This window comes from Amblyomma americanum, chromosome 10 (assembly GCF_052857255.1).
Source record: "Amblyomma americanum isolate KBUSLIRL-KWMA chromosome 10, ASM5285725v1, whole genome shotgun sequence".
Taxonomy (NCBI): Eukaryota; Metazoa; Arthropoda; class Arachnida; order Ixodida; family Ixodidae; genus Amblyomma; species Amblyomma americanum.
The window spans coordinates 2,088,376-2,099,918 of record NC_135506.1 but is presented as its reverse complement, the minus strand read 5'-3'; the positions used below and the strand labels follow the sequence as shown (position 1 = coordinate 2,099,918).

Below are 11,543 nucleotides of genomic sequence, written 5' to 3'. Positions count from 1 at the left end.
CACACGTTTTCCGTCTTCCAGGATAAAAGTTTGGCGAGATTTAACCCTTCTAAACCTAGTTATACAAAGCGAAACCTCTGTTCCGTTGCTTCGTAAGTATAGCTTCTCGTTGCTCCGTGGTTTCAGCGGCTTGTTTAGCTCATGTCCTCTGTTGTACACCTTCTTGACGAGCTATATCGACTGGATGATCGGACGCGGCTTGACGGCGACGTCGAAGAGTTGACACACTCGGTCTGGCGCGCAGTTCATCCATGGCGAAACTGAAGGAGAGCCCGCTGACGTAGTCACTGTTACAACCTCTCCTAGTAACGTGTTATCACAATGGCGAAGCCGGCTAGCGTGCAGCTGTGCCTCGCCCAGCCTGCCCTTTCCTAACCACGTGGTATTACAGCAGCGAAGCCGATGAGCGCGCGCAGGTGTGCCACTGCTTGGGGAGTCACGTGGTTTGTCTGTGCGCCGGGCCCTCAAGGTCGAACAGGCATAAAGACTGGCCTTGGGAGGCATGTAGTAATAAAGCTTTCGCTCTAAAAAAGCCTCTACCACTTCCGCGAAACTTTATCCTGGAAGACAGGGGAAGCGTGCGTGGTGAAATCAGCAATGAAACTGCATAAAAATGAGATTGTGTTCCTGCAATCTGAGCTTGCAAGGCATTACTGGCTCAGACTGTGCACTGTGCCCTTTTCACCTTGCATTTTCATATGATGAGTGCTAACGTCATGATGGTATCTGCTGAAACCTTTTTATTGGCATCTCTACAACTTCCAGGAGTGTTCGTTGCTTAGGTTTGTTTTCATCTGCAGCCTTAAAAGCAGTTCTTTCTGAATAAAGGATTCAGTTGTTAGTGCTGTGGTCGTCTCGCCTTGTTCTTGGTCTCAGTTTTACGCGCTGTTACAGTATGTTGAGTGTCTAATATTCTTCTAAGCAAACTATACAAGGGCAATGGGAACCAGTTCCGAACTCTGTTTGGACCTGGCTTCATTGCCCTTGTATGATTGGCATGAGTCATCGCCTTCTAGAATGTTCAAGTACTTTCCATTGGATTACCATATGGGATTGGACTAACATAGCCTACTAATCCACATTAAACGTGTTAATCCACCTTAATCCATTTTCTGGGCTAGGCCTACTTCCAAAATTTTTGGGGTCCTCAGACGTTCAAATCTGGCAGTGCTCCATGATTCGTTCATTGGTGGCCACGTGGAGGTGATGGTATGACCCTCTTGATGGCATTCGTAAGTCTCGGGAGTCCTCGTAACCCTACTGATGCAGTGATGGGGCGATTAAGCAATGCGCCACTGCCCCAGCAAATGGCTGTTCCAAACACAACCACTGGTGGGGATTGCGAGACCCATGTTTCTCTTCCAGAGCTTCTGCAAGGCTCATATTCAGCGCCATTGTGGGCAGGTGGAAACTGCATTAAATTTGGTGACAGTGGACAGTCTGCTCACTATCCAGTAGGCAGGCTATCACCTTCCATGGTGGGCAGGTTGTCATGTCACAAGGTCACATGACCTCTCTCAGGGAATTTTGTGACAGAGAAGCCGGAAATTTTTTGAGAGACAACCTAATTGCTATCACATTAATAACCTACCCCTTTGCTGCCCTTGCTTTCAACAAGCTTCTCTTGTATGTATTCTTCTTGGGCCAATAACAACAGCACTCTGGAATTTTTGACAGTTAATGCATTCTTTATTATTATTATGAAGCTTAAATTTTGAGTGCTCCACGCATCCCAGGCGAAGAGCTTCGGCAGTACCCGAAAACAACACGAGAATATTTATATTCATAATAATCGTTCAGCCTAAAAGTCCCCTTCAAAGGGTGTCCTCCTCCGAAGGGAAGTGGTGTGGGGGGCTGCTGTTGATGGACAACCGCAACGAGTTGCTGGGTCGCAGGGGGGCATAGCGGAACTTTGCCTCCGGGAAGCGGTCGTGGTATCGCTCCAGTCGCAGGTACTTCACCGTAATCAGGTTCCCTGGGAATAGCACAAGACATCCTTTTCAGGCCCTCTAGAGCGGACCCCAACTTCAGAGTAGTATTAAAAGGGCCCTGAGCAAACAGTGAGAAAAGCAAGAGACCTATAGATATTGAACCACCCTTCCACAAAAGAAAGTAAAAGACAAAAGAAAACGGAGAGAGAGAAAGAGGGAGGAGGGGGCACCGCGAGGCATGAGAGTGGGAATTAAAAAAAAATCATGGACTTGCATGCAGCATAAACGCTCACTGATGTTTTAAGAACCATTTCAAGTCAAAGCGGACTTTAATGGATTACTAATTTCTTAAGGCATAAAATTACTGTAAAAACGCTCGTATAATACAGACCCGAATATAATAAGAGGTGTAATTTGAGGATAGCAAAACCGCAAAAAAAAAGTTTTCGTCCATGTATAATTCGAGTGAGGAATGCGCACTGAAAGTATTTATTTGCACTGCATTTCGCGCTCGGTAGAGCCTCTCAAGGCGTACATGCGGCGCGCGCTCACGTGTTCAGCGCCAGGCGTCGAAAAAGATATTCTTGCCTACTACCGAGATACCCGGCGCGTTTATGCACCGCCGGCTCCCTCCCTAACCTTAATCCAGGCCTCCCACTGGCGCCGACTCCAGACCCGAACTGCTCCCTACCCTATTCTCCTTCATGCCCGCTACCCCGATCAATCCCTTTCTTCTTGTAAGCTCTGTGGGAAACCGGGAGACTTCCTTCATGTCCTCCTCACATGTCCTGCCTTCCCCCACCCTCCGCCAGCTCTGCTGCTGCTGACCAGCGCCGGATAATTACTGACACCCTGAAGCGGATAGCCCTCCAAGGGCTGTCCTTTGCCCTGTAAGGGCAGCCCCCTAAGGGTTGCCTCGTGCCATGTTAGGGGGTTTGCCCACCTCGGTATTTGGCAATAAATGTTTCCACCACCACCACCAGGCGTCGAAAAAAGGCACGCCGCTCTGGCATCTCCTGGTGCTGGCTTGCTACCTACTTCGCGCAGACACCGCCAGCACCATTGATCAGAGCTCACTCTCTCCTTGGCACACGTGGGAGCCATGCAGGTAAGCCGCTTCCAGCACATGCACGGGACAGCAGTGCAGGCGCTGATATCTGGAATGTACTTCATGGGCGCATGCACGCCCATGAAGTGCTCTTGGAGTCGGGGCCTCAGTGATTATTGCCATCGGGTGTACCATCTGCCGAGAGTCCCTTGTAGGAGATATAGTCCTGCTGAGCGCGTTCAATATCCAGCAGTTCTTCAGATCACAACTGACAGGCTCCTTGGGAATGCTGACCCAAGCGTCCTCGATCCAACTGTACAGCGTGGATCTCCCTACTTCATCCAATCCATGTAACAGCGCTTGATGCGATGCCGATGCTTTCGGCAGCTGTAGTTTCCTTTCAAAAGCAGATGAGTACTGCATTCACGGTACTGACATCATGCGAGAAGACGTGAGGTCAGCGTTGGAACCGAAACCATCGAAACAGTCAACCGACGCCACCATTAGATAGCATCCCTTCTCGCTGGAAGTGTGATGGTGGTAGCACCGAGTAATAATGTGTCCGAACTCCTAATTTGGGCTGAAAATTGTTTACATCCACATATATTAAGAGTCTGAATTTTGACATGCTAAGTTCTGGAAAAAAAAACTTGGTATTATAAGCGGGTTTTTGCAGTACTTCAGCTGAAAACCAAGCTTTTACATGAGCTTTAAAGCGACAGTGAGCTTTGATGGATTACCAGTTTCTTAAGGCATAAAGATTATTTTAGCTGAAAACCAAGCTCTTACACAAATCTGAAGTACTGTGATTGGCAACCACCATAGTGATGTGATTGGCTGAGGTCACTTTAGGGTAGCTTTTGGAGCAGCCAAAAGTGCCTTTTCGCGCTATCATACAGTTATCATACAGTTTTAGCACAGCGTGATCCACTACTGTGATCTGCTTCCGCGGGAAGCAGGGGACCCAACTACGCTTGCGCAGTGGCTGGTGTGCGCTCCTCAGGGCTATCTGCGCATGCGCAAGATAGCTCACCCAGTTAACAGCAGCGGACCGTGCTATGCTGAAACTTTTTAAAGTGCTGTCCTACGGCTGAGATCACATAATCCCGCAACAGACAGAGTCAATACGCCAGCAGCACAAAGAGTGCGTCACTGCCACATTCAGTCCGGTCACATTTTCGAAAGTTTCGATTTCAGCGTTTCATCTGTATGGCGTCGCAAACGTCTTGTGTTATTTTTACTCAGTATGATGAAAGCCGCAAAGTGAAGAAGCTACGATGCAAAAGTGAAGTTTCAGGCCGTTGAATGTGCGCTGGAGAACGGGAACCATGACGCAGGGAGATAGTTTGACATGAGTAAAAACAATTATCCAGGGCTATCCGCCTCTTTTTTGATACGGGAACTAAGCGAACCCCAAAATCATCGCCCACTGAGAACTTTGCGGACGTGTGCAGTTTCTCCACTTCAGCCGAGCAAAGACATGGAAGTCAAGGCCTGCTCTGTTTGTGAATGCTTTTGCCATGCGCATTTGCGCATTTCCAGCGTGCCCTCCACACCACCGGATGACCAGAGTAAATCCCTGCATGCTACAGGCCTATTTCGCCTCTCTGTTTTCATTACGCGGGATGGCAAGGGGCCCAGCCAGCTTGATATGCAGTATGCATACATTTGTGAAGGATAACATGCAGCACCTGAGAATTTTGTTCCTAAGTAAATGTAGAGTTTTGGCGCAAGATTGGCGCAGATTGCTCCTTATGCCATAACGTAGCAGCATGTAGCAGGTTTTGCCTTTTGGCACAGTTTGGCGCTATTTGGAACAATTGGCGCACTGCCTCCTGCACTTCATTTTGCCACCCCATTTTAATCCTGTGACTAAGTGAAACTTCGAGAAGTAAGATTGACATGCAGCGGTACAATACACGACTAGTGGGGTGAATTGCTATGACTGCCTTCATGCCTAAAAAGTACTAGTTCACATTCAGTGAAAATTACAGCCGGCAAGACTGAACATTTGAGCGCCTCACAGCTTCAATCATGTCTCCCAATGCTAGCACTTTGTTATATAATGCCGTTTGTTTTCGTCCGAACACTCACAGGCTTCAAGAAGAACGAATGATATGTGGATGGAGTAATATGGTTTTGCGGGCGCACAACTTCTGCAGCCTCCGCTACACTACACTTGCCTTATCAGTGCAGTACAGTACATTAATGTTAATATTACATTAATACTGTATAACTTGTGTCTTTCTGAATCTTGCACTCTTTATTGTAAATGCTCATGGTCTGCTATTGTACCAAGGGGGTTCGAACCCTGTCAAGTAGAAGTAGAATTTCTACTCTTTTTCGAGCCCCTTCCACTTTGACACAGAATACTCTTTCTCATTACAGCACATCCATTTTCCTCTCCTCTAAAAGTGGACAAAAGGATTTTTCTCTCTCAGCTCTGCCACCTGCCAACCGTGGCAGCTGGAGGCTTCACCAGGACACAGCAACTGCTTTTAGCAAAGCTGAAAAACCCAAGGTTATGTGTGAAGCCTCAACCTTTGACCAAGCACCAGCAGCGGAGGCCTCGCACCACCCCCACCAGTTAACGATAAGATCTTGTATGCGTTTGCCTTTGAGGCGGTGTTGCCTCAAGTGCTTGTGCGCATCCTACAAGGTTTAACTAAGTTCAAACCCTACCTTTTTTTCGCTAGTAACCCACTTAGTGCTAGTGCGCTCCACCTGCCAACAGTGGCAGGTCGCAGCTGAAGGCTCCATCCACAGACAGGATGGCTTTTTCACTAGCAAGGCATCACTAAAAACAAAACAGAAAAGAATAAGGAGGACACTTTGGAAATTCTAAAGGGTGTTCGGCGAAAGCCTGTGGCCATTCATTCGTTTGTTGATCTTCCGCTATTTGGTGTTGGGGTAATCCGCCTTCCTGCGCTTGTCCGAACTGCTTGGTGCGGAATCACAGGGCCGCTGGGGAGCCATCCGACTCATTCACTCGACTGCAACGACACGTCTGGCGAAGGAGCGCCGCTGCAACGCGTACTCACTCTGCCTGCCGGCGCAGGTGATGTCACTGTTGCTATGCACAGCTGCGCATATACTTCAGTGCCACCACCTCTCGCCGAGAGGCGAGGAGGGTGTGCGCCGGTGCGGGAAAGGGTCACAACTGGCACTGTTTCAGGCTTTGGATGTAACGGACAGACAGGATCTCGACCGGGAGTACGAGCCATTAAAGGCATTCGCCTTAAAAGCTACATTTGTACATTGGCTCCAAATATAACATGACGGGAATTCTGATGCAAGCAATTTGAGGCAAGAAACACGCATCCCGCATTATATTTGTGAAAAATTGGAGGACGCTTAAGCTTCACCTTTAAGAGTGGAACGTGACAGCCTGTTGCAGCACTGCCAGGGAGTCCACGGAGCGCCATCGCCCGTTCGGCATGACGCCTTCCCCTTAGACAAAGCGCTCTGCTACGTACGGTGAAACGGACGTGCGGAGCGGCAAACCACGTAGAAGCGCTGCCAGGTGCCTTGCCGAAACACCCGGGACTCAAGTTGCAGTCGTCATTCGTCGGCACATTGTTCTTGACAAACCCGATGCCACAAACGCCAGCATAGCTTCCGTGCCGAACGAATGGGCAGCAAGCCACAAGCTTTGTGGTGAACGTGCTTTGGATGTGCGCTGCATTGTTCGCCGCTCACCGCGTGATTCCTGCGTGCCCGCACTGCCCCACTGCGCCCGAACGAGACGAGTGGGAGGCGCTGCCGTCGCGCGCTATCTGTTGGGGAAGTGGCGTACACCGCGAGGAGGAGGAGGAGGATTTTTTGCTCACAGCCAATGCCCCCGATGACACTGGGTTTTTTGCGACACGGGCCCTTAACACTGTCACATTAAAATATGGTACTACTACCACAATTAGTCACATATAGGGTTTGGGTGGTGCAGTTTAGGAAAAACAGGTTGAGCTACTTGTATATGCGAGTAAATAAGGTATGTTCTAGCATGAGAGAGATAAGCAGTTTTAATTATTATTTATTTATTTTATTTATTAGTTACCTGCATCGCCCCGCAGGGCATTACAGCAGGGGGGTACAGACTTCATTTATAGGTATAAAGCAATTATTGCAGTGCATGGAAAAATGCTTCGTTAGATGTAATACATACAATGCTCGATGGCAAACTGTTCCAGTCCCGAACAGTTCTAACAAAAAAAGAATAACGCAAGACGTCACCCTTGCAGCACTTACCATCAAACCATGAGCCATGCAGGGCCCGATAGGCTTGGCCTGCCGAATCTAGGTTGGCACACTTCATGTAGACACAGCCCTGGTTCCAGACAAAAAAAAAAGTCATGGAGAATCGTCATAAGCACTCCAACAACTTCACCACAACCAGTTAGAGAACCAAAGGATATGGTGAAAGGTCACTGAGCAGCGTAAAGGTTTGGGCAAGTTTGTGCGACATGCCCTGGGAGGAATAGCGCGGCAGGGTGAAAGGCGAAAGGATATAGCCAATTACAATTCGCTGCCCACAATTCAGCAGTGGAGTCTCGGCATATTGTGATAACTATCACTACTCATACTGAAGAACACCTTTAACATGATGCCTTGCTAGTGAAATGCTGGGCCAGATTGGGCGTGCCAAACCAAATACCAAGCCACTTGTCATCCACTACAAGCAGCAGAAAAAAGCAGTGTTATGTTATCATTTTGCGCTGGAAACAGTCTTTCCACCCTAACGTGTGCACTCGCAGCCATAATACTAATATTGTGTATTTGTTTTCAATTTTTGGTTTGCCTGCGTCTCCTAATACGTGTAGTGCCCCAAATAAATGCCAGCTGTTTGTTCAGCATTGTGTTGTGTTCTTCTATTCTCTTTGCTATGTGCTGCTGCACTGTTATGCCACCATCAGAATAGCACACCAAACTTCCCTTTGCATGTTACCTAGCAAAAACTGGAGAACTGTTTGAAACTTGTGAGAGAGGCACTCGTGCACTTGCACATTGATGGGGGAAGACTTCTTAATTCCTCCATGCAGTGTGAGGGAAGAGAAAATGAAAATGCACCAAAGTGAGTTTTGCATTATTATTCTGGCTGCGACTGTTCGTGCCATTCGGATGGATTTTGCCGTGGCTAGGTCAAACTGCCCGAGCCAGCTAAAAAAATGTCCGAAAAAGAACAAAATACTGCCGTGCTGTAAAAGGCATGAGACAATCCCCCAATATCTTGTCCGCGACACCACTTGGTGCGGTGCTGCAATATGCAGGCGTGCGCTGAGCACCAGATACACCAACCAAAGGGCAGCATCAGTGTCCATGTAACTGCAATCTGCACTCCTTGGCACATGGAAAACTTGGCATCTCAGCAAAACCTTATGACATGCCGCCATCATCCCGAAAAACACTACACAAACATGAGTATAGCTCGACCTCCGACTTTGAAAGAACAAATTAACACAAGTTATTTTTTGCACACACTATCTCCTAGTGGAACTTGCTGCCTGTGAAATTTTCAAACATGCGTAAAATGTGAGAGGTCTCAACAATTTATTTTCCAATTTTTCATTTTTGCTCGTCATCTAGGTAGTCAGAGGCGCACAAATGTGTTGCAAACGTTTCGTTATCTGCAATTTTTCATGCGTGAGTTTTTAAAAATATTTGTGCAATGTGCTCATTTTTCGGTACAAGGCACTGCAAACATTATTTCTTTTAATTTACTTTCTGCACTTCCTGCTTCGACCAAACAGGTCTGTGATATTATGAAAATAAAAACAAAAAAATTGCCAATGGTTATCACGCCTGTGCAACGCGAGATTTTTGAACAGCTGTTAGCAGTGGTGAGTCGTTCACTGCACTAAGCAGTGCCACACTCTGTGCTCAGAGGCACTAACAGTGCAAGTTCACGCAGCTGCGCACAGAAGATGCCACAAATCCACCGCGCGACTAACGGTGCCATTTCCTTTTGCTCCTCCATGTTACGCCGACGGCGCAGAATCAAGAAATGTGCCCTTAACTGCTGTTGCAGAAATAAATAACACTTAGGCTATCCTCGATGGATCATTTGAATGCATTAGCAGCCTAATGTTCATTATATCCAAGGTTGACACACGGAAGTTCATTATATCCGAGGTGGTACACGTGGGTTTGCCATATCCAAGTTCGACACATTAATTCTGTTACATCCAAAGTCCAAACACGAAAGTTGGTTATATTCAAAATAACACGCGACAGTTAATTGTATCGTAAGTTCGTGCTGATACTCAGTGCGTTCGTAGCACAGTGCGCCCTCTGCCACTGGCTACTGACAGACACCATTTGCGCATGCACAGATCCCTCCAATGCTAATGCAAACTGAGAGGTAGTGTCACTGTTGTGCCATGCTGGAGCTCACCTCTCGGGATGATGTGTCCACGTGGAGGTGCACGATGCCAGTGTTGCCTTCACACTTCTCCAAGATGGCGTTCTCAATCTGCTTGGGCCAGTCATCTTCGTACTCCCTGTGCAGTGCCACAGAACCCTTGCATCAAAAAACCGTGCACGGCACTGCAGACACACTAAGCACCTCTTTAGCCCTGGAACAAGGAAGCTCACTGGCTCATCAGCAGAAACAATGATCAACATTGTCCCTCCATGCTTCCCGCTGCCAATACAGAGAAAAGCAGCTAAACATTTTTCTAGCACCACTGCAAAGCATGACACACGGGGGAAGAAATGAACAACATTACCTCTGCTGCAAACCATAACGGCAATATTTTGACAGCTCTGAGTCAGTTTCTTTTTTTTATGACAAGAACACAATGTGGAACTTGTTGTATGACAGTGACGGTGTCAAGAACATGAGCTCTCCTTGTCGTGCCATATTCGAAAGGGGCTGCCTTCACTGAATCAAAGTTAAAAAGGACGAAAAAATAAAATTCTGGTATATCCTCATCGCTGGCAACTACTGACGTTTTTTTCTGCATAGAAAGGTGGTTGCGTTTCTGAGAAGGGAAGTCCCAAAATCTTCCATATTCAAACCACCTGTGCAAAATGAGCACAATTATGTCGTTTCTATGATGCGTTTGCAATAGAGCTCTCTGATCAATCAGCCGTCACAATGGCAATATGCAAGCGCAGGTTGCCCCAGACCCCAACTCCGTTCTGAATGGCAGATGCTCTTCACTGCATCATATGTGGCTGCGTCTCGTTGCAACACATGAGTACGGTAGAAATGGGCTTTGCAGGTGTGAAGCAAACTGCGTGAGACAATCAAGGACAGCCACAGACTGCAGAACACACTGCTGATCGCATTCATGCACGTATGCAAAGACGACGACAATGCAAGTGTGTGGCCTTCAGTGCGTTGTACGCTGTCGTGAAGTGTGTGTGTGTGTAAGGTTAGAGGGATCCTCGAAAGCATGCAAGCAGCAGTCACACTCTAATAACTGTCACTCAACACTACGTCTGAGTGCAAAATATGCATGCACAGTGCTCACCAAACAGCGTGTTGTGCAGTTGATTATCGTGTGTATATTAACACTATGCAGCAAGTATGGTTTGAGACGATCCTCCTAATTGACTCTGCTGTGGTTGTTGCAATTTCTACATTCGTGAATTGCTCCCTTTGGGTTCTAAGTGGAAATGAATCGAGGTACATTCCACCCAACTGCTGCCTGCCACCTCTGTCGGCACAGAATGCATGCATAGTGTTGGTGAGCACACCATTCGCTAGTTGAACATTTTTCATGTGGAAGCGGATGCACCATTAACACAAGTTTAGCTGCATACCGCATCTGCATGCTATAGCATTGCTGCAGAGAACAAGCACTTGAATCACAGGCACTAAAATCTGGCCTTGCATGCTGGCACCTCACGTACTGCACACATGATGACCTGTGCTGAGAAAACATTTTTGTAGCGAAAGCTACATTGGCCGCGAACTCGCAGTCTCGCCGTGCTCGCAGTCCCACCGCGGTCGCACTGCACCACGTGACGAACCACGTGACCAACCGCGTGACCAGCCACGGCACCACGCCGCCGGCAGCTGCTCCGCACCACGTGACCAACCACGTGACCAACCGCATGGTCGGTGGCAGGAGCCATTGAAACCCCCGCACACTCACTCACTGAATAAAAAAAAACCTTGTGTCGAGGCTGGGAATCGAACCAGGGCCTTTGGCATTTGAGGCATAGACGCTACCACTCCGCCACTGCAGCTCAAGGTTTAATCATGAATAAAGGTGCATGTAGCGAAAGTGCACCTTTCATATATCATTTACTCTTCTGAACCAGATGTCACTGCGCTTTCACTGCATATATCCTGGCTTAACAAAACTAGGCCATCATCAATTTTTTTTTTTTTTTAATGAGCCAAATGGCAGGTGATGATGCATGCATGTGGCTTCTCAAACACTTTTCAGCACATCTCAAAACATGTCCGGCTTTCCACTCTGCAGAAAACACGAAAGGCTAAGTGCCTGCATCGCACTTCACACGTTGAGGACATGCATGCATGCGCATGTCTGTGTGAGACATGTGCAGAACGCCCTTCACAACATTGCTGATTTGGTGGTAAAGGTGAGAAAAAA

At 47.7% G+C, this 11,543-nt stretch overlaps 1 protein-coding gene across 1 annotated transcript in view; it reads right to left on the bottom strand.

Annotated features, from left to right (window-relative positions):
* Nucleotides 1-1,667: 1,667 nt before the first annotated feature.
* Nucleotides 1,668-11,543, bottom strand: part of MAN1 (LEM domain-containing inner nuclear membrane protein MAN1) — a 46,434-nt gene continuing 36,558 nt past the window's right edge. The window contains exons 11-13 of the mRNA XM_077640824.1: nt 9,368-9,473; nt 7,225-7,303; nt 1,668-1,975 (exon numbers count right to left, since the gene is read on the bottom strand). Of these exons, the coding sequence (XP_077496950.1) occupies nt 1,815-1,975; nt 7,225-7,303; nt 9,368-9,473 (346 nt within the window). The 3' untranslated portion in view covers nt 1,668-1,814. The remainder of the gene's footprint in view (nt 1,976-7,224; nt 7,304-9,367; nt 9,474-11,543) is intronic.